Source organism: Watersipora subatra, chromosome 4 (assembly GCF_963576615.1).
Source record: "Watersipora subatra chromosome 4, tzWatSuba1.1, whole genome shotgun sequence".
NCBI classification, from domain to species: Eukaryota; Metazoa; Bryozoa; class Gymnolaemata; order Cheilostomatida; family Watersiporidae; genus Watersipora; species Watersipora subatra.
The window spans coordinates 39358723-39380963 of NC_088711.1; the positions used below are offsets into that span (position 1 = coordinate 39358723).

General features: G+C 37.0%; 1 protein-coding gene across 4 annotated transcripts in view; it reads right to left on the reverse strand.

The window, feature by feature from the left end:
- Positions 1-20464, reverse strand: part of LOC137395261 (heparan sulfate 2-O-sulfotransferase 1-like) — a 35175-nt gene extending 14711 nt beyond the window's left edge. For 2 of the 4 annotated variants that reach the window (XR_010978467.1, XM_068082123.1), the window contains exons 1-3: positions 9534-9874; positions 3509-3537; positions 2982-3185 (exon numbers count right to left, since the gene is read on the reverse strand). Coding sequence is in view for 3 of the 4 variants with exons in the window: in XM_068082123.1 (XP_067938224.1) it covers positions 2982-3185; positions 3509-3537; positions 9534-9669 (369 nt within the window). In the remaining variant the exon portion in view is untranslated. Of the gene's footprint in view, positions 1-2981; positions 3186-3508; positions 3538-9533; positions 9875-20374 lie in introns of those variants that run through there. The other 2 variants (XM_068082125.1, XM_068082124.1) reach the window with 2 other exon arrangements.
- Between the last annotated feature and the right edge of the window lie 1777 nt (positions 20465-22241).

Consider the following 22241-nt stretch of genomic DNA (forward strand, 5'->3'; position numbering starts at 1 on the left):
TCATGACATCTGAATATATAGCTATTGCGTTTAACCAAAGTTATGTGACCATACACGCCCACGCTGCTGTTACTTTGGACTCACCATTCTGTTTACGATCAAATCCATTAAAGAAAGAAGTTGATTTGCAAAAAATTGTTTTACATGCTGAGTGGGCCCTTAAACCTTAACAATTGAACACAACTGATAGCCATAAATAATAAAAATTGATTCTATCAACGATTACAACTTTAACAAAATAATTTATTATCAAACATGTGACTGACACACATAAGCAAAAATACCATTTATTTGGCATTTATTGAAACTTTAAAACTAATTTAAAATGAAGCTGTTGTGATGTAACGACACCACATTCCAGACAGCTGTCAAAATAAACCGCTAAACCAGATGCTGTAACCAAAAACCTCCCAGAGTATGTGTCAGATTAAATAACCATCAAGTATAATTGACAGGATGTGCATGGGCAGGATAGGACATCGGTATGATAAGATATTGTGATTTCACTGCGCACACTATTACAGATGTGATGTCAGAATTTTAACACCTTGTACAGTAATAACTTTTCATGCTCGGATTTGAACACAGACGCATTACAGAATTGCCTCACTTGGTCTGCACGTTGACTCGGCAGTTAAGATGTCAATGTCTACATACTTTAACTGCTGAGTACTCAATACCCCCTAACATGAGAAGTTAGCAAGGAATTTTACTGTTTTTATATTTTCAAAACAACTAAAACAAGGAAAGTGTGTGTATACCGTTTTTATATTTTCAATACAACTAAAATGAGGAAAGTGTGTGTATACTGTTTTTATATTTTCAATACAACTAAAACGAGGAAAGTGTGTGTATACTGTTTTTATATTTTCAATACAACTAAAACGAGGAAAGTGTGTGTATACTGTTTTTATATTTTCAATACAACTAAAACGAGGAAAGTGTGTGTATACTGTTTTTGTAATATTGAAGTGAGCCTAATAAGGAAATCAAAAAGTTTTACAATTTTAGCTATTGGAGTGGATAGTAAATTACATAACTATAACGATAAGACTGGGTTTGTCCTTGACCTGTGTTACTGTTTCACAAAAAAACTTCTTTTTATTAAATATGAGATGCTTGCTAAGTAACTATTTTTACAAGATGTGCACCTTGTCCCTATCATACTTCCTTCAACTCGATAATGAGAAGGTCGGTAACATAAAGAGTAACTCAATAGGAAGGACCAATGTAAATTCTGTAGCGTGGTGAGTTGAGGTGGAACGAGACAAGTTTTCTGAGTTCGAGACGAGACACGAGACAACGTCTTGTAAAAATTCGAGACACAAACAGTAAAATAATGAGCATTTGGTGATAATTTCACTACACAAGGACTAGCGCACTTGATATATGAAATTGATAAACCTCTTTTCAAATTGAATTTTCACCTGGTGTAAACGATTTAAATACAACATTTTAATAGTGATATGCGTGTATTTTTTGTAAAAAAAAGTGACACAAACAGCTCTAAAATAGCGAAGTTATATATTTCTAAGAATTTTGAGCTTGATTGATCATAATTATTATAAACATATTGCTTTGTACATGTATATTTTTACCATCTATTGAATAGGTCTTACTTTATATTGGAATGAAATGTGTAATGAAACCGATAGCCGCTGATCTACAAAGAAGTACCGCAACTAAAAGAACACACGCTAACACTTTCATTCTTATTGTAAGTGTTATCGTGTGATAGCATTTATTTTAAGTTTTGTTTGTGTATTAACTGTAATATGTGAATTATATTTAAATTGTACTCATGAAATTATATGAATAACTGTATAAATTCTCATATTGAACTAATGATAATGTCATTGTTACCCAAAACACGGACTATGGTCAACACGGCCTTTAGTTCGTTTCTTCGTGTCCATGCAAGTTTTACAAGCAATTGGTTGTATATAAAAGAGGCTGAATTTTATGAAGGGTAGTTGTTGTTTGGACACGATACGATAAAATACAGATATTTTACCCGAAACAGTCTTATTTATTAAACCGGATTATCTGGAGGGTAAATGGATATGACCCGGTATCTGTTTTAAGGACACAGAACTGGACTACAATATATTAACAGGGCCGTTGTCCGGACTACATGATTAGACTCAGTGGCCAACATAATCAATAGCAACAGGTAGTAACCGGGTATAACTTTAAAGGCAGTCGCCCCGCAATCCATTACAATATACGAAGTTGTTGTTACAGCAAGAAGCCATGTTTTAACAGCTGTGCGCAGGCGCTTTAGTTCTATTTCCTATTTCGAGTTTGGCAATAGTTAAGTCGAGACGAGATCGATCCAGGATGATGGAGGACGATACTCGAGATGTCTCATGTCTCGTTCCACCTCTAGTGGTGAGTATGTCCAGCATTAAAAAGGCGGGGATCCCCATGAGGAGGAGATACCCCTGTAGCCCTAAATTTTTGCCATGACAGCTGAATATATAGATATTGCGTTTAACCAAAGTTATGTGACCATACATGCCCACGCTGCTGTTACTTTGGACTCACCAATCTGTTTACGATCAAATCCATTAAGGGCAGAGTTGGGTTAAAGAAAGAAGTTGATTTGCAAAAAATTGTTTTACCTGATGGGTGGGCCCTTAAACCTTAACAATTGAATACAACTTATAGCTGCCAATAATAAAAATTGATTCTATCAACGATTACAATTTTAACAAAATAATTTGTTATCAAACATGTGATTGACACCCATAAGCAAAAATACTATTTATTTGAGGGACATGCATGTTGGAAACGTGTGCTTAATAAGGGGAGACGGTAAGTTTAAGATAAGGTCCCGTTATGATCAATCTGGGATGGTAGGTTTAAGATGAAATATAACCTACAATTAAGGGTCATATGCTACCTCTAAAGCTTGTTAAGTTGCCAGTAAAGCCTTAAAAAGGCGGTTACTAATGCACCTTTCCGACCGCGCCTCTTACCTGGTCAAGGATGGTGAGGTAATGCATATTCTTGTAGGTCACATTAAGGTGGAGCATATGGAAGTTGTTTGCTCCTGTTAACTTATAAGCGATGTTAGCAAATGTGGTGCTGCCAGTCTTGGGAACTCTGTTATAAATGATAAGGGGTGGATACTGGTTTTCGGAGCTATAGTCCATCGGGTAGACGGCATCTAGCTCACCTCCCTGCTCGATAGAAGAGCCAATAATCAGACAGGTTAACTGATAACACTGATGCATTGCTGTTAGGTAGCTAACATAGCAAAAAAAGGGTTAGGAGTTTGCGATTATCCTATACATAACTTGCAGTGGGATTATTGAAGGAACAAACTGAAAAAAATCATGCGAATAGGAATATGGCTATTATAGACTCGAGTAGCCTGAGCTGTATATGATACTATACGTATTTATACCATAGACTCTCTTTGCATTACCATAGACTCTTTTTGCATATGATATGATACTTAAAATGCTTGCTAATATATTATAGTTTGAACTTTAAAACTTACCTGGTCAGCTACATCTTTATAACTTTTTCCTAAAACAAAGATTAGCATGTATAGAAAGACCTGATACTCAACTAAAAAAGTAGCCTGTGTTCTACGTATACAGGTACATGATATACCAGTTCACAATGTTCCTGCTATGCAGAAAAATATTACCAGTCCACTTTCTGCCTTGTAGGAGGTAAAATAGATGAATCATTAGTATTAAATGACATAAAAAAATTTCTAAGTAAATTTACATGCCTTTTTCTAAACCAGCCCACGGTAGAGACCCCACTAATTTAAAAGATCCTCTGCATGTTTCATGTCAGATTATAGTAGCTCGACTTTTCTACACTTGGTGCTAGCCGATGGAAGTTGAACGAACACACTTTTAAAATGGCACCAACAATATTTTCTGCTATATTCTTGTATATTTTGGAGTACTATATTTTAACATAATACAGACAGAGAATTGCAGTGTTTGTGAAATGCTTCATAAAATATCTTAGGACTACATTAAGGCCCTCACTGACTGGATCTGATCTGTAAACAAGTCCAGCTGTCCTGTACCATAAATGGTCATAGTAATTTTTGTAGCGAACTGTTATCTCAGTGAATACATTACATTGACTACTCTGCTTGCTGAATCAACTGTGAATATCATATTAGTATTATATATACTATTTTTATGGTATTATCTATTGTATATTGATATGACGACTTCACTAACTCAGGACATTCATCTAGCTGGGTTTGTAAGCAGATGTAGATATAGTCATAATCCACTGATTTAAACACTTGAAAGCCTGGGCCTGAGATAACCCGCAACTAAAGTATGTTTCTCCAACTGATCCTACGCCCGAGTAGACTCGGGTTCATAGTTTCCCGTTGTTTTTACATACTCTTGGTTTACGGAAGATTAAGAAATTTTGGTGGCTTTGTGCGGTATAGAATTTTAGTATAATTCCAGAGTTTCAAGTCAATAGGAATACCGGGTTCTTGAGATATAGCAAAAATATTGATGATACTTTTATCCAAACAAGCAATGAAACATGGCTGCCAACAGGACACTAGTCACACTTCAGTACTTCCAGTTTACCCGTAGAATTAACAAACTTTGATTGCTTTGGGCGGTAAATAGTTTCAGCGTAATGTAAAAGTATCGAGTTGATTAGACTAACAGTTCTGGAAATAATGCTGAAATACAGGCACTTCTAATCGACCAAGAAATGATAAATGTCTGCCGTCAGGACATTAGTTTCTTATGACATACTGATTGAAATTCTTAGTAATGAAGATAAAAACTAGGCAAGCTAACTAAAACGGCAAACTAAAAGACTTCTCTTCAGCAATAAAAGCTTTACAGGAAAACCTGTGTTTTTCTGATCTTAAAGGTTGACTTGCAACAAAATTCACATTACAGTTATTTGGTTTCAAAAGATTCACCATGTCTTACTCTACTGTGTTGTAAGTGCCAAATATGTGGAAATGTGATTACAAGCTCTTAAAAGCTCGAAAACGATCAATTTTGCATATTAGACGCGTTTTATCAGGCTCAGCTTACACCAACCATTACGTTCCTTCAATTACCTTTAAAACATCACATTTTGTGAGTGTGAAATAAAACTACTTGCTATACTGTATTTAATTCTAGTTGTTTCACTGACATCTACAAGCTTGGAGCTTAAATATGATATTCAGTGCAAAAGGATTTGCGCTACGCTAAGTAATTTAACAGTCTATTGAAAGTTGTCAATACTGTCTAGAATCATAGGGCTTGCTTTCGTACACAAGATTAGGTTTTAAAGTATTAAACCCTTTGTTGTTGCACTTGCTGTCAATGTCTGTAATCCTGCGTAAGTGCCTGCAGCTGTCTTGTGTCACAATTTTATTGGAAGAAAGTAGAGCAAATGCATCTAGTGCCATGCTATTGGTCGATTAGGAAACACCCTAAATCTCATTCAATATAATCGCTGAACTTTTAATTACTCTTTGTATTATTAGCATTATTATTCTTATTCTAAAAAAAGTGGATTACCCAGTCTAAGTATACAAAAACTCAAATAATCAGTTGAAAAAAAAGAAGGTCAAGTCGAACAAATATAGATAATCTACGCAAGCAGCAGGAAGTGACAATTTCCAACAACAAAAGCCAACCGAGTTAAGGGCCATTTTACCATTAGTCAGTGCTTTGAAGAGCGAAGTTAATAAATCTGTACTATTAAAATGCCGGTAGGGTATAGACTATAAATACAGTAGGGCTTCCACAAGCTTCTCAGTAGCGATCATATTGATGCAATATCGGGATTCTTTCAAAGACTAACTGCTCTAGAGCCTTGAAAAACATTAAAGCCTTAATCATTACTGGGAGGGGGGCAGCTAAATTCAATTTTAATATTTTCTAAACAGACAAGGCCAAGATATATATACTATGTCAGAATCATATCGGACCTCTACAAACTGTTCATAGGCCACCTAGCAATCTCAGTCCCACTCAGGTCGACATGGCACATTCCACCTTTTTAAGAGATATTCTACTTCGTGGATGACTACCCCTCACATTTGCTAGTTAATCACAAGGTGACATCACTGGCATTCTATCCACATCAGGTATAAGCCACCGAGTCACAAGCAGCTGTACACCTCCCCCCCCCTCCCTCTCTTAATAGAACTAATGAATACACTGGAAAATTTGTAAACTGGATTATGAGCGATAGCTACACGTTGTCTCTCCTATTACTGCCCTTTTAGGGACATCACTTTAAGTCAGGAATGATTCTCTCCTGAGAATAAATGTCTAGCAATTATTTACTATTCTCATCATACCACGTTAGCAATGTATATTTTCAATGAAGTTTTATGTTAAAGGGTGTTTTTAAGGATGCTTGTTTGTCTTCAAAAATAATAATAATAATAGTAAAATCATTATTTTCACTAGTAAATGAGACGTAAGCAGCACCAAAGCGCTCCAAATAAACACTAACACACTGGTACAAGTACTGGTGCAATCGGAAGTATGCATGGAACACACCGCCAAACATCAACACATGTTTACACAGCCTCAGGGCCGAGTAATTGGCTCTATTATGCTGCAAACCGCATGTGGTGGTCAAGAGAGCAACATGTTTCAATGACTAATTAGCCTTCTTGTTTATTAACTAGCTGTAGGAGAGAATCTCTAAAGAGTGTTAACCTACTTTGCAAATAAAAGGGTTTAAATAGGTCTTATTCAAGCATCAAATAGGGGACCTAACCAGGGGACCTTAACGGTAAATCTAGAATATGGATCTCAGCTAGAACTTCTAAAAGTGGTACAGACTACAAGTCACCATCAAGTTTCCTGTATAAATACTGTAAGTTGTCATGGAATTCATTTACCTACATGTACATTACCATTCATTCATCTATTACAAAGACATTATTTATTCCAACAACAAGGTCTTGGAATATATAGACAATGATTGAACTTGGGGATAATTTTATATTATATGCTTGCAATTCTGAACTATTAGCAACTCTTGTAGGTAAAATGTGAACGAGGGAAAGCGAACGTTTTCGCTCGTTCGTTATGATAGTTTAGTTTCGCTCATGAAATTTCCGCGAGAGGACGACTTCGCGAAAACGCGAAAGTTAGATGGGGTGAATACATAAGTGTCCGAGGGTAAACAAATAAAATGTATGTGGTGTGATCATATCTGTATGAATTGTTATCTTCAACTACTAAAAAATGAAATGTTCAGAATTTAGAGCAAATAATCATTCAAAACATAATTTAACACTTGCTTGGCTTACATATTAGATATCAGGACAAAGTGAGGATTAATTTAATACAAAATTTATGACTATTGACTGAATTAAAAAGTGAGTAACAATGTCGTGAAGTCAAATTTTAGCTTTCCAACAAAGGGGTCTAGTTTATTTCACACAACACTGTACAACAGCGACGTGTAGTCTTAGCTAATAGAGTTGCTAATAGGTAAGAATTGCAAAATAGATTACAAAACTTATCCCAAGTTAAATCATTGTCTAAATGTTCCAATGCAATAAATAATGTCTTTGTAATTGATGAACGAAAAATATTTCATTCATATTTGATTCGTTAAAATGAGTTGTCTGCTCATTCAATTCCGGAATTCCAATGTTAATTGTAATTCCTTCTATCTGAAATCAGCTTTATTTGAGATTTGTCTAAAAAGACTCATTGATTCGTCATTAATAAAAGGTTACTTTGAAATCAATATTAACTCACAAGAAAAGATGACATGCAGGAGGTCAAAGCCTTTTTTCGTGCTACAATAACAATTTTTATAAAAGGTGCTAACTTTAATGCAATCACAAAAATCTGTAAATGCAATTAATGAACTGACTAAACAAATTGGCCATAATGGAGGTTAAACCCATCCCCTTCGCCTTACTAAACTGATGCTTCAACAGACTGAGCTAATCAGCCACATTATAATACCTCAGAATAATTGTGCTAGTCTTCAGTCTCACTGCTTCTTCCAAGAAAAAGTAAACAATCGACAGACAATGAACAATGATGATAAACATAGATGCGCTGCTAATGTGTTTGCAAGCGCTTTGAAATTCACAAAATAGACAAACCTATACACACTTTAATATCTGATTATAACAGACTGTGAAGTAGCCTACAAGTTCCCAATTCTGCATCTTATAAAGAACTGGTAAGCTTGCTATCACCAGAGGACAAGCTATAAACTCAGCAACTATTGCCATAGAGCTTCTTATGACTTATAGCTAAAGTTAAATATGATGTTTACATGCTTAACAAAAACTTGTCTGGATAAGTTCAACTCAGAAAAAAATGTTATATTTAGGATGGCTGCTACATATTGTGGTAAGTCCACAATGTGTCCAGTGTATAAAAAATCTAAAGCCAGCCTTCTACTTATTCAACCAAGTGCAAACTAAAGCAACTACCAGGAGTTGCAAGCAGTGGATGTGTTACTAAAACTAATACAACTCTATGATGCAAACCGCTTTGGAGTCTTTCTTTAACAAGAACAGATGACTAGATTGCATGTCAGAACATTCTTTGACAGACTTGATGCATATTGAAATTTATTTTGCAATATGAGCAGAACTAATTTTGTTCTTTGTGGAAAAACAGTATTGTTATTATGTAACAGCAACCAACATAGGATCTGAGCCTAAGAGCTCGATACCAGATGGTTAAGAGTAAAATCAATGTGTCTCCATTTACTATCTAAAAAGAGATTTCTGAGATGATATTGTTTTTGTCCCAGACAAACAAGCACATTTGTTTCCCAGTTGTCTGATTGTTAACTTAACCTGCAGTTTATGTTTTTTTTTATTTTGCAGCCTTTTTCATATATTGATAGAGTCACCTATTACTATCGGCGTGTTCAAGCCAAAATTGTTAATCAGCAAGTATAGTATATAGCATAGTAAAATAGCATAGTAAATGACAGCAGAAAATCCCCTAACTAGTAACATCTGACTAGTATAAATCCTATTTCTCTTTCATTGCCATAATAATAATAGCAATTAAGAGTGCCTGATGTGTAGCTTGACTGATAGAGTGCGACATCATATATGTAAACTGTAAAACTTGTATTTATCTTAATATCTGTGAAACCATCAAAACACTAACTTTGTAGGCTACAACATCATAAAATTTCAGCAAGTCTGAAAAATTTCCTGGCAGAAGGGGCCTAGTTCTAACAATTAGTAGAGGGACAAAGTGGGTGACATTCAAGATAGTAAATTGAACCAACATATCATACCAACATAAAATTTCATGTAAATTACATTAAAACTGCTGTAAGAATGTGTCCCTAATGCATAGAAATCGAACTACATTCCCAGCTGACATGCTTGTAAATGTGGTGTTGGAGGGGGTCTCTCCTTGTTAGGCTTACATGCGAACTCAGAGAGTGATGTTTTGGTTAGGCTGACATGTTTAAAAGATACGATTTCACTCAATCACAACGTGTCTGTATTACTAAAATATGGCTAGGGCAATACAACTTTTCCAGTAGATTTAACTATTTTACAATCTTACCTTCTAATAAATCATTTCTAGGCGTGTCAGTATTGGCTGTTTCCTGAACAGCGTACTTGAAAAACAAAAATAAATTCCCTCCGAGGATAATAAAAGCAAGCAATGCCTTTCGAGACTCGATTAGGCGAGCAGTCATGGTTATCTATCATAGTAGTGTCACGTAGTCGGTACTCTGTGGCGCTTACTGTTTATGACAACAAAACATGTTACATGGTTTTGCTTAGATTTTCTATCAAAAATACCTGTTGTAGTAAAACTAGGTTTTGTTCGCTTTAGGAATAACTCGACAGACTAAACGCGTAGCTTCCATTTGTTTTCATATCGAACAAATAGTCGTAGTAGCCTCAAGACATTTTATGTAAATATGATTGGCAACAACTCGCTAGTTTGTTGCGCTTTGATAGTAGCCTGAGAGTGTGCATGATTAACAACGTACAGACTTGAACGTTGAAAAAGAACTTTCGGTAAAGGACCAGAGGCAAGGTCTAAGTCGACTCGCTGTTAGCACATGTCCGAATCTGGTAAGATAACTCTTCCGAACAACGAAAAGGAGTTTATGGAAGATCGGCCGGTTAGTTGGTAATCTTTTATTTTGCTGATAACAAAATAACAAAAAGCCTCTATTTGCAGGCATATTATCTAATAAAATAAAAACTGTAAAAGTATCTTGAATGCAAAATAGTAGTGAACAATTCATGTTTAGTTTGAGATTACTTGTGTAAAAATTAAAAGAAAATTTACATGAGAGGATGACTTCAAATAAGTAAAATGCAAAAGTTCAAAAAGTAATGCAGGATAACTTACACAAAAATAAATTGATTGATACTATATACAAGGGTTCAGGTCTGAAGAATAGATCCTCTATAAGTATTGATTGCGGCAAGATTGACTGTTATTAATAATTGGATGACTATAATATGGTCTGTACCATCTGTCTGTGTAAGTATCGTTGATGTTTACTTCTATGGTTTATCTGCGGTGGGTTAATTATGTTTTCAATTGCATCGGCTGCTTTCATGTACAAATTTTAGCAGGTGTTGATAGTTGTGAGGGTTAGGCATTATTTTCTTTCTTAGATTGGTGTAACTGCTGCATCTGCAGGCCTTCGACCACATTGAACAGTCCAAACTTAGCGTCTACATTTTATAATGATAATAATTATGATAATAATTATAATAATAATAATAATAATAATTATTATTATCATTATTGTTGACTTAGAGATTATAAATATACACATTTATTAGAGACTATATCAGCGAGTCAAGTAAAGCATTCATGCAACAAGACCATGGCCATGGCGTCTGCATTAATATGAGTAACTACAATTCTACAAATACAAATCTACAAGCATCGGTGAGTTAAACCTACCAACAGTTTATATGGTGTCAGAAGAACGAACCTAAAAAAACATGGAACGACTATTTGTACCTGAGCAGCTGAAAGATAGTAACCTGGCAGAAGGATGGAGAAAATTCAAAAGAGAATTTGAGCAATTTTTAGAAGCAACAGAAAAAACTGAAGCTGCGGGTAGGGTAAAAGTAAATATACTGTTGAGGGTTATAGGTGAGCGTGGGAATGATATTTATGAAAATTTTCCGCTCACAGGGACAGACAGGCTAGATTACGCAAAAGTGCTAGCCGAATACAATTTTGTGAGCCCCAAGATGAAAGTTTCATATCTAGACACAGGTTGCTGTGCATGAAACAAGATGGCCTATCGATAAAAGAATTTGAAACAAAATTACGCACACAAGCACGAAAATGTTTGCTCGGTGAACTGACAGACGATCTGACATGTCATGCTTTTGTGGAAGGTGTGGATGAGAAAAAGCTGCGCGACAAGCTGCTAATGAGAGCAATCGAGGGAGGACTAACGCTAGTCAATGCTATCAAAATAGGAAGAGAATATACAGCGGCAACAGAGCATATGAAAGAGGTTGGAAAGGAACTAAATGAAGGAGTTCACAAGGTGTATGTGCACAATGACAAACCAACAGGGACGAGACAGAGCACTGAGCGACAAGACAATGAGAGAAAAGACCAATTGCCATGCAAATTTTGTGGACGAAACCACAGAAGAGGAGCATCTAATTGTCCAGCATGGGGTAAGCAATGCAAATACTGTGAAAGAAAGAACCATTTCGAAGCCGCATGTATGCAGAAAGCTCGAGATCGGAAAACTGGAGACCAGTGTATGACAATGGGAGAACCTACTCAAGAGTATGATGAACTCCTAGCAATCACGGTAATCAAGGATGGCAAGAAGCTGATGGCTAAACTGAATCTGGATGGCAGAGAAGTCAGATGTCAGTTAGATACAGCAGCAGCGAGAAATATTATTACATCGGACTATTATCGGAAGCTGGGCAGGCCAACCATGAAGCCTAGCACGGTCACCCTTGTGACATATGATGGCACCGAAATACGCAGTGAGAGAAAGGTGCTACTGACGTTTGATGGACTCAAGAGCATAGAATTTGAGGTAGTGTCACCCAAAACGTCCCAGATACCAATTGTCGGATTGGAGACATGTCTACAATTAGGCCTAATACATACGGCAGCTGAAGTCAAGACAATGCAACAGAAAATTAACATGGAGTGGATAACACAGCACTACAAAGAAGTTTTTACAGGACTGGGGGAGATGCCGGGGGAATATGAGATCCGAATAGATGACTCAGTCAATCCAGTACAACACCGGCCTAGACGAACACCAGTAATGCTAAAAGAGGACATCATTGACAAGATCAAAGAACTGGAGAAGGCAGGAGTAGTGTCAAGAGTGGATGAGCCCACAGATTGGATTTCCTCACTGGTGGCCTTTCGAAAACCAAATGGAAAAATATGACCATGTCTAGACCCAAAGGACTTGAATAAAGCCATAGTGAGAAACCACTACCCTATACCCACATTGGAGGATGTGCTGCCAAAGCTGACAAAGGCGAAATGCTTCTCACTGTTAGACGCCAAAGATGGCTTCCTTCAAGTGAAATTAGCTGAGAAGTCCAGAAAGCTCACGACATTCTGGACGCCACTGGGGAGATACTGCTGGAACCGCTTACCATTTGGACTAAGTTCGGCGCCTGAAGAATACCAGCGACGATTGCACATGGTGCTGGATGGTCTAGATGGAACAGAAGTTATAGCTGATGACATACTGTTATATGGAGTTGGTGACACCGTTGCAGAAGCACGTCAAGATCACGATGAAAAGTTAGTGAAAGTGCTAGATAGACTCAAGGAGAAAGGTGTTAAAATAAATCGAGACAAGATGAAGCTACACTTGTCTGAAATCAAATACATGGGCCACCTGCTAACGACGGAGGGCATCAAACCTGATCCTTCCAAAATCCAAGGATTGCGAGATGTGCCATATCCAAAAGACAAGCAGGATGTGAAGCGATTCCTGGAAACAATAAACTATCTGGCAAAATTCATACCTCACTTGTCAGAAATGGCAGAGCCCCTAAGAGATGTAGCGAAGGAAAGTGCTGAATATAAATTCACAGCGGTAGAACAGAAGGCGTGGGACAAACTGGTAGCTACGTTGTCTGATGACACGCTGCTTAGATATTATGATCCCAACAAACCAGCCGTGATAGAATGTGATGCCTCCACCCAAGGACTGGGAGCCGTACTCCTGCAGGAGGGCAGACCAGTTAGCTTTGCGTCAAGAACCTTGAATGGGACAGAAGAGAAATATCATCCCCTAGAGTTAGAATGTTTGGCTGTTATATGTGCATGCACGAAGTTCGACCAGTATATATATGGAAAAAAAGACATAACTGTGTTGTCAGATCATCGACTTCTGGAGACAATCTTCAAAAAAGAGATGGACAAGTCCCCACTAAGACTGCAAAAGATGTTGTTGTCTTTACAGAGGTATGGCCTGGAGCTAGAATACCGCCCGGGACACGAACAGGTGGTGGCTGACATGCTATAAAGGGCAACGCTAAATATGGAAGATGACACAGGCTCTCAAAACAACAAATCGGAAGTATTTCTAATGGGACTTGAAAACAGTGATCCCACCGAATACACAGATATGACAGATGTAAGACTGGACAGAATGAAAGTCAGAGGAGCTGAAGACCCGACATATATACAACTAATGAAAACTATACTAGAAGGATGGCCCAAACGACGTGATTACTGCATCAAAGAACTGCAAAACTATTGGACCTTTCAGGAGGAACTGGCAGTGCGTGGACAGCTGGTATACAGAGGCATGCAGCTTGTAGTACCAAGGAACATGGTGGAAGAGATATGTGACGCACTACATGGTGCTCATCAAGCAGCAGAAAGCATGATGAGAAGAGCTAAAGACATCCTCTACTGGCCGGGCATGGCCGAGAACATACAGAAGACAGCCGAAGCATGCAGACCATGGCAGCTGAACAAACCAAAGAACCAAAGAGAAACTATCAGAATGCATGAAGTTCCGGTGACGCCATTTGCTAAAGTGGAGACAGACATACTATATCACCAAGGAAAGCCACATTTAGTTGTGGTGGATTATATGTCAGACTACATCGAGGTGGCCAAATTGGAAGATGAGACAGCCGAAACAGTCATACAGGCGTGCAAAGCAATCTTTGCTAGGCACGGCATTCCCATCTGGGTACAAAGTGACAATGCTCCATATTATGCGAGCAACGAATTTAAAAGGTTTGCTGAAGACTGGCAATTTAAACACACCACTTCATCACCGACGTACGCCCAAAGCAATGGGAAGGCAGAGTCGGCGGTCAAGATAGTCAAGCACTTATACAAGACAGCGGCAGATCCTTGGAAGGCATTGCTGGAGTGGAGAGCATCTCCCAACAGAGACTTCTGTAGTCCCAGCGAACGATTATACTCGCGAAAGTTGAGGACCCTGCTAGTGCAACCCGAAGAGAGTTACAGGCCCAAGATACAGTCAGGAGAGGAAGTGGCACAAGCAAGAGACATCCGGCAACGGCGGATAGCCACAAGCTACAACAAAAGAAGTCACGACCTAGATCCTCTAAAACATGGTCAGTCGGTACTAATCCGGACAGTGAATGACCGAGCCCAGAGATGGAAACCGGCATCGGTACTAGAACCCCTATCCGATCGGTCTTACTTACTGCAGAATGAGGGTGGACATGTCATCCGGAGAAATCAAGTGGCTATACAAGCAGTACCAGAGGAGACACCCTCTCCTAAACAAAATGCGCCACCTGAAAGACAAGCAAGCAATCACCCACAAGGAAAGAAGAGAGGGGAACAGAGTATCGTACCCGAACAAGATACCCCAGATACGCCAAGGATCGCTAGGTCTGGACGACTAATCAAGAAGCCGTCCTATCTGAGCGATTATGTACAGTAAATCGCACAACGACAATCATTTATATTAACCGCATTTAACCAGATACGAAGGATGGATTTCTTCAAGCTATTATCACAACTACCGAACATTATATTATCATGCGCAGACCATCATCTACACGATCTGCACACATAACCACAAACATTATATGTAATAACACACTTCAAAAAGTGATGGGATGTTGACTTAGAGATTATAAATATACACATTTATTAGAGACTATATCAGCGAGTCAAGTAAAGCATTCATGCAACAAGACCATGGCCATGGCGTCTGCATTAATATGAGTAACTACAATTCTACAAATACAAATCTACAAGCATCGGTGAGTTAAACCTACCAACAGTTTATAATTATTATTATTAATATTATTATAGTTATAATAATAATAATTTTTATAATAATAAAATTAATAATAAAATATGTCGATTTTGTTATGAAAGTTACGTAGATTTTGTGGTGAAATTCATTGTCAGGCTATGCATTAACGAGCTTTTATTTGTCACTGTTTGTCAAACACTGCTTGCCAAATGCAGGGTTTTGCCAGGCAAAGAGAGCAAGCTTCTCATGGAATCTTGCAAAGCTATTGATACCCTGTGTTTCGCACTTGTTTGTCAAGTTCAAGTTAAAAACCCCAAAATCCCTAGATCATCCGTAGTTAAAAGTGGAGACCATCAGACTTGTACAAGTATTAACTAAAATATTCGCACATCTCTGGTTGTTTTAAGTACATATAAAGCTGTTAAAATATGCATTTCGGTTAGATGAGATAACTTTTGGCTGGCCCTGACATTTTTCGCGAGTGTCAAGATGCCCATCATTAAAACATTGCTCCATAAAATCATTAAGCTCTTGAAAAAAGGGATTTTCAGACTGCATTAAGTTATGAAAGGTTTTGACACTAAATTTTCCTATGATTCTGTAATGAGTCAAGTTCCAAGAATTACTTCTCCTGGGTAACACCCTCTCCCCCCTTCAGAACATTAAAAAAACGAGCAACTGTAAGCAATGAAGTTGCTATTAATTTTATGAACACCGGCTTATAAAAAAGCTAAGGTTTGGGTAAATAGAAAATTGCTTGCTGGTCCTCTTTCACTTTAGGAGAAGTCGAGGCATAGGCAAGTCGAGGAGAGTGAAAGTATTCAGGACAAGTGACTAGACATTTGTTTGATATACATGAAAAACTGTAGCTGCTAATTTGCTCGTCTGCTTGATAGTGTACGTGTAAGTAAAGTTTGAGTACGTGCAGACCTGCCAACCCAAGAGTGGGGCAATGCGTGAAATTTGGTTTTGGGGCAATTGATGTATCAATGATAGTACATATAAAATTGTGAAAATTGGGGCAAAAATCTCACGCATTTCTTACGCATTTTTTTTTTTTGGGGTGATTGCGCGAGTCTCACGCCCAATGCGTGAGAGTTGGCAGATATGAGTACGTGTGTTTGATTACGTAAGTTTATATCTTTTTGGTGGCAAATATTAATTTGCTAGATTATTTATTGTTGTCATATTGGTCGGCACACGGTCTTTTATTTTTTTCAGCTTGTTCTACTCTTGCTCTTTCAACAACTAAACACTCATAACAATTCTCTATATATATATATTTTTCAAAGTATGTCCGTATGTGTTTTTGTAGGATGGATTGTCCAGCTATAGCAATTATTAGAATAGATGTAGCTGGACAACAATGCAGACGCAAAGTCATGGCTTACCGCCATTAAAAGCCTATCTTATTAAGCAGCTTACTAGAATTTTCCATTGGCAATGTGCCTGGCTAACAGCTTGAAAGTTACAGCTGTTTGAAAAAGTTTTGAAACCTTTACAGTTGTCTTTATTTTTCTCTTAATTTATTTCAACTACACAAAACACTTCTCTCATGATATGTAATTTGAAAGTTAGAATGGCGAATGCTGTTATATGTTAAATACAAATCAATTTTCTGTCCAAAGACTTTTTTATTACCCGGGCAACGCTGGGTAGCACAGCTAGTGCTAGTATATACCTCACCTAAGAAGAATTTAATTTAGCAATAACCATTTCAATTGTCCAATTAAAATGCTCAGCCAACCACCAATTACATGAATGAATAATTTTCATAACAAAATTATTAAGAAATTGTTACATAACAATTAGGCAAAGTCATACATGCTAGCTCATACATACAAAGCTACACGTGCTTAATAACAAACAATATTTTAGAATAACTGCAAACTATATTTATAATGTAATAAGAAAACGAACACAAAAAAATGCCACATATATTTTTCCTAACAGTAATTACTAAAATAAATTCACAATTCTGGCAAATAAACAGAGATTACTTGTCACACAGTACCAACTAATTTAAAATGGCCCATTTCAATGTTTGTAGATTAACTGATATGTGAGAGGTTCACTATCTAGGCACAAATTAAAAATACTCTGTCTGAAACATTTTTGAGAAAGGAAACCACCAGCAGTTATTTTGAAATTCCCGGATATAATTTAATACGGAAGTATAGAAAAGAAAGCTAGAGGTGTACTCTGCTATATTGAGAAATCTATTGATTTTAAACTTATGGACATTAATCATCTAGGTGATGCAGTTGCTGTTAAGATCAAAAGCAGTCGTCAAAACAGTTTCGTTGTCTCATGTGTATATCGCCCCGAACTCTGTTTCCTTATGGTACAGAAAGTTCAAACGCTATGTCGAGACCTGTTATTTTATATGCAGAAAAATACAAGCTGTAGGAGATTTCAACATTGACCTTAACTGCCCTAGCAACTTAAAAGGGTGAAAAAAGATCTCATAACTCAGATGATTTCAAATGCTACTCGTGTTACCAATACTTTTTCTACTCTTATAGATCATAGTTACACTAGCAATTTCTAACATTACCGTGATCAAAAGATCCATCTTATATCCATGATTGACCACGATTTGCACCCGGAAGCAGAAGCTCAAGTACACAAGTGCCATATCTGAATTATTCATCCTTCACAACAGAAAACATTCGTAATGCAATTAAAAGTGTGTTTTGGAACAACCTTCTTCCACACAAAAATGCCAGTGCCATGTTTGACGACTTTAATTTAACCTGATCTCGAAGATCGTTTTCAAATGACACAATATGTGAAAAGTGAAATACTACCTCTATGGATAGATAAGGAAGTACAAGCGTATATTAAGAAGAGAAATCGCCTAAAATGTAATAAACCCTGGGTATCTTTGAATTTGGTGAGAAATATTGTCACAAATTTGATACGTTCAAAGAACAAGCACCACATGAATGATATCATCCGACAATCCAAACCTGGAGATACAAGACAGCTGTGGAATTGTCTAGGTGTAAAGCTGGAGAAAAATCATAAGAAACATTCAAGGAATGTTGTTATGATCAGCAGAACATCTCAACTGCCACTTTATATCAGTTGCATCAAAACTGTTGGAAACATCTCTGGGCAAGTGTTATGACAGTCTGATAACTAACAATGATTTCAAAGGTGGAAATATCTCCGATGTTCATACCTGATATATGTTTCAGATATCTTCACTCCATGTCTAACAAAAAAGCTACCAGCCCAGAGGGCATCTCTGTAAGAATGTTAAAAGCTACTGTTCTTCACATTAATTTTATGGTTACAGACATGTTCAGCAGAATCGGAATAAATGGGATATTGCCAAACTGCTGGAAATTAGCTAGGGTTCTACTCATATTGAAATCAAAAAGCCGTGAAGATCTTAACAACTATCGTTCTATATCTATATTGCTGATTTTATTAAAAATGTTTAAGAAACATTTAAACAAATGCCTCCAAGATTATCTGTTGGACTCCAAGCAGCTTCATCACATATAATCCGATTTCAGATGTATAGTATCACATTGTGCTCAAAGATGAAATCAAGGTGATTTTGCTGCTTTGAAATTCTTTGACTTTAAGAAAGTTTTTGATTGTTTCAACCATGACATTCTAATGTTGAAGCAAAAGACGATTGGAATCACAGGCTCCCAAGTCAAATTACTTGTTTGCTTTTCTATCAGACTGAGGACAATCAGAACCTTGACAATGTACAAACTCTTGCTTGTATCTTTTCACAAATATTGTATATGATGGGGCATGTATGTAGAATTAGTTAGCAGTTAGGCTTTCTCGAAGCTAACATTTTGTCTGTAGCCAAGTATCTACAACCCAACTAGGCATACAGACAAACACATACAGTACATATATAGCACGTTCTTTTTTTCTCAAGCTGGTTAGACCGGCCTACTAACACAGGAAGCATTATTAAAAAGTGCAGATCAACAGATGATTTGCTTTAACCCTGAAGTTCTTCTTTTAACTCATTTTTATCCACACACCTAGCAAAGTTTTCATTCCCAAAGCCTGTCTTCACAAATATTTGTCTTGAAGTCTCTGAACACATTTATTTTTACTATCTACTAAATCATCTTCACTGAATCTTGACTCATTAGACACTTGAAGTCTTTTCTCCATAACTCCATCACGATGAGAGCTTTTTAGAGCAAGTACTACTTTCAATTCACTACAATCCATGACCACAGCCTTAATCTTCACATATCAGTCAATCATTTAACAAATTTTCAAACCACTTGTACTCTCAGCCTCACCATCATTGATGCTAACGCTAAGGACATCATTACTGGTCCTTTAGTGCTAGTGAGTGCACCAGTGTTTTTGTTAGTGTCGCCACCAGCTTTAGCTTTTATGATCGTAGCCATCTTACTAGCTATCGTAGCCATCTTCTAGCTGCCAACCAAGGCTCTCCTGTTTTTCTAAGAACTGACCAAACTCTTCTCATAGACGGCATGAGCCTCATGTTTTCTCTTGTTGATGTCAGCCCTCTTCCGCCCGGCACGTTCATGATCATTAAGAAATGACTGTAACTTGTTGGCTACTGGCTGCCTCCTCACTTCACTCTTAGCAGCAGTGTGGTTTGTGCAACAGGCAGTTTGTTACCTTTGCAGATAACTTAAACTTCAGCTTACTGCAGAGTTATTGCAGCTAGCACTTCTCTCATCAGCCTTCCTACTCCCTTTTATATTACAGGCCAATCTTTCTGCTTCTTGTATAGGCTGTGCATGTTCTGCTTTACCACAGTAGTTACACAATGCCTTCTGACACGCTTTGCCCTAATTTCCAGTATTTAACACTTTTTGCAGTAGCTGCTTGGGCAGTTTTTTGGTGCAATGACCTCACAGAAACATCACCAAGTGTTTTCATACTTGCCATAGACTTCCCTAGCTCATTTCTGAGAGTACTAAAAACCAATATATTCTGGAGTCAATACTTTTTCTATGGCGTAAAAGCAGCTAGCTACAAACAGTTCTGCAGCCAGTGGTCAAGAATGTGACAGTTGTAGCACTCATAACCATTAGGTAAACGTTGTTAGGTATTGCTGTTGTGTCTATGACCTCTAACATTTTTGGGAGACCTACTAAAGCTTCAGAAGTTCTATTTCCACCGATGGTGTATATGGTGTATTTACCTGTAGTTTGCTTGTTGTAATAACTGTCACTTTGCCTCTGAAAAATTGATTCATCAGCACTTAAGTTGAAGCTGGAATAGCAGCTAGCACCTATTGGCTTATTCATAGATTAACCAGGAATAGTGGCTCTTGCGTCTAAAACATTAAATTAATAATTGAATTAACATTAATACAAGCACAACTATCAACTTAGCAACTTTCTAGAATAGCCTCAGATTATTGCGCAACTTTTTTGTCATAAGAGCATTTGCCAAATTGTTTAACAAGCTATTTAACTAGCGTTCTCTTAAACCATAAACAGCTATAACTAGTGCAAATTCTTTTCTCACATTCTCATCTTCACCAATATCAACATTTTAACTAACTTTTGAAATCATCATAGATGATTTCTTACCGAATTACCAGAATTTTACAAAACAGTCACCAGCTTTGGTCTGCATCCTGCATGCCAAAGCCAACAGAGCCCATTGCATCTCTTTTATCATTACCAATAGCATGCAACAGGACCAGATGTTTAGTGTGGCCACTCAATCTATTGTTAATGACATCATCACGTGTGAAATGTGCAATGGTTACGATCATGTGCAAACCTTATCTACCACAATTTCAAAATTTATGAGCTGCTTTTTCTATGAAGCGTTCACATAATCTCTATCCACTTGTAATGTCGAAATTTCTCAAAGTTAAGCAGCATAATTAGCACTCAACCTATAACATCATTTGGCCACATAAGCCTCCGGAGAACCACCAGAACAATTTCAGCTCTGAAATACTGAAGCACTGAATGTACGCAGTACTTACCTCAAAATTTTGGAGCTAAAAAATGTACTGAAACACATCTCATAGTATGACCAAAACATGATGGAACAGTACATTAGCAACTAACAAGTACCAATTCTGCTGACTGCAATTTCAACCTCATACCAGTATTTGGAATTACCACTCCTTCTATTAAAAATTAAACCAAGGCTTTTAAAAACTTGTGTTAGGTCCTAAAAACAACAAATAAGTATTATCATGTATGCTAAAACTAAACACAAATATTTTTTCTTCAACATTGTAAACCTATCAACTACTCATGCTAATGTAACAATAGTTAATCTCACAAGTAAGTAGTAATCCACATTGACACTTGTGTAGAGCACTTTTTATGGGAAAATCTAAAAATTGAAATGATTACATGTAGTCATGATCATTATTGTAGTTTTTGGCGCAATGCATATTTTATCAAATTTAGTTTGCTGTTTGCAAACTTTTTGCAATCATATTTAGTCATTTGTCCTTGTTACTGCTGTAGTGGTATTAGTACAAGTAAGAGTCGTCCTTTCATATGTGTGTTTTTATTAGGAGTAGACAACTCTTGCATTAACGGTCATAATTATTATATTCATGTCTTAGGATGGACACGCGCTTTCGGTTCAATACGAAAATTAAGTAAAAATCTCTCGTAATAATCCAAACCATCTTCTCCATCTGCGCAATTAAGCGCTACCTCCAATCACGAACATCTGTAATAGCCACTTTCAAGATTTGTCTTACCCTACTTAGACCAAGTTCTTGGACAATCAGCTTTCACTATTTGAACATTTAGCTTTGTTTCTAGTGCTACAATTCTTTAAGATTGCACCACAATATCCAAGTAAGGAATCTTAACTAGTTGAATGTATATAATTTCTAATGTCTCCGCACTATCTACATACTGAACTACGAAATGAGCATGTGAACCATCGATAACAAATATGTTGCAAATAGTTTTTCAAAACTCTCAGCTCTACTCACAGTTGTCTTACAGGAAAGGAAGACCTCAGACTAGAAGGGACTGACATAAGTGCAGCCTTCTCCTCTGTACTTTATTCTCTGTTTTTTC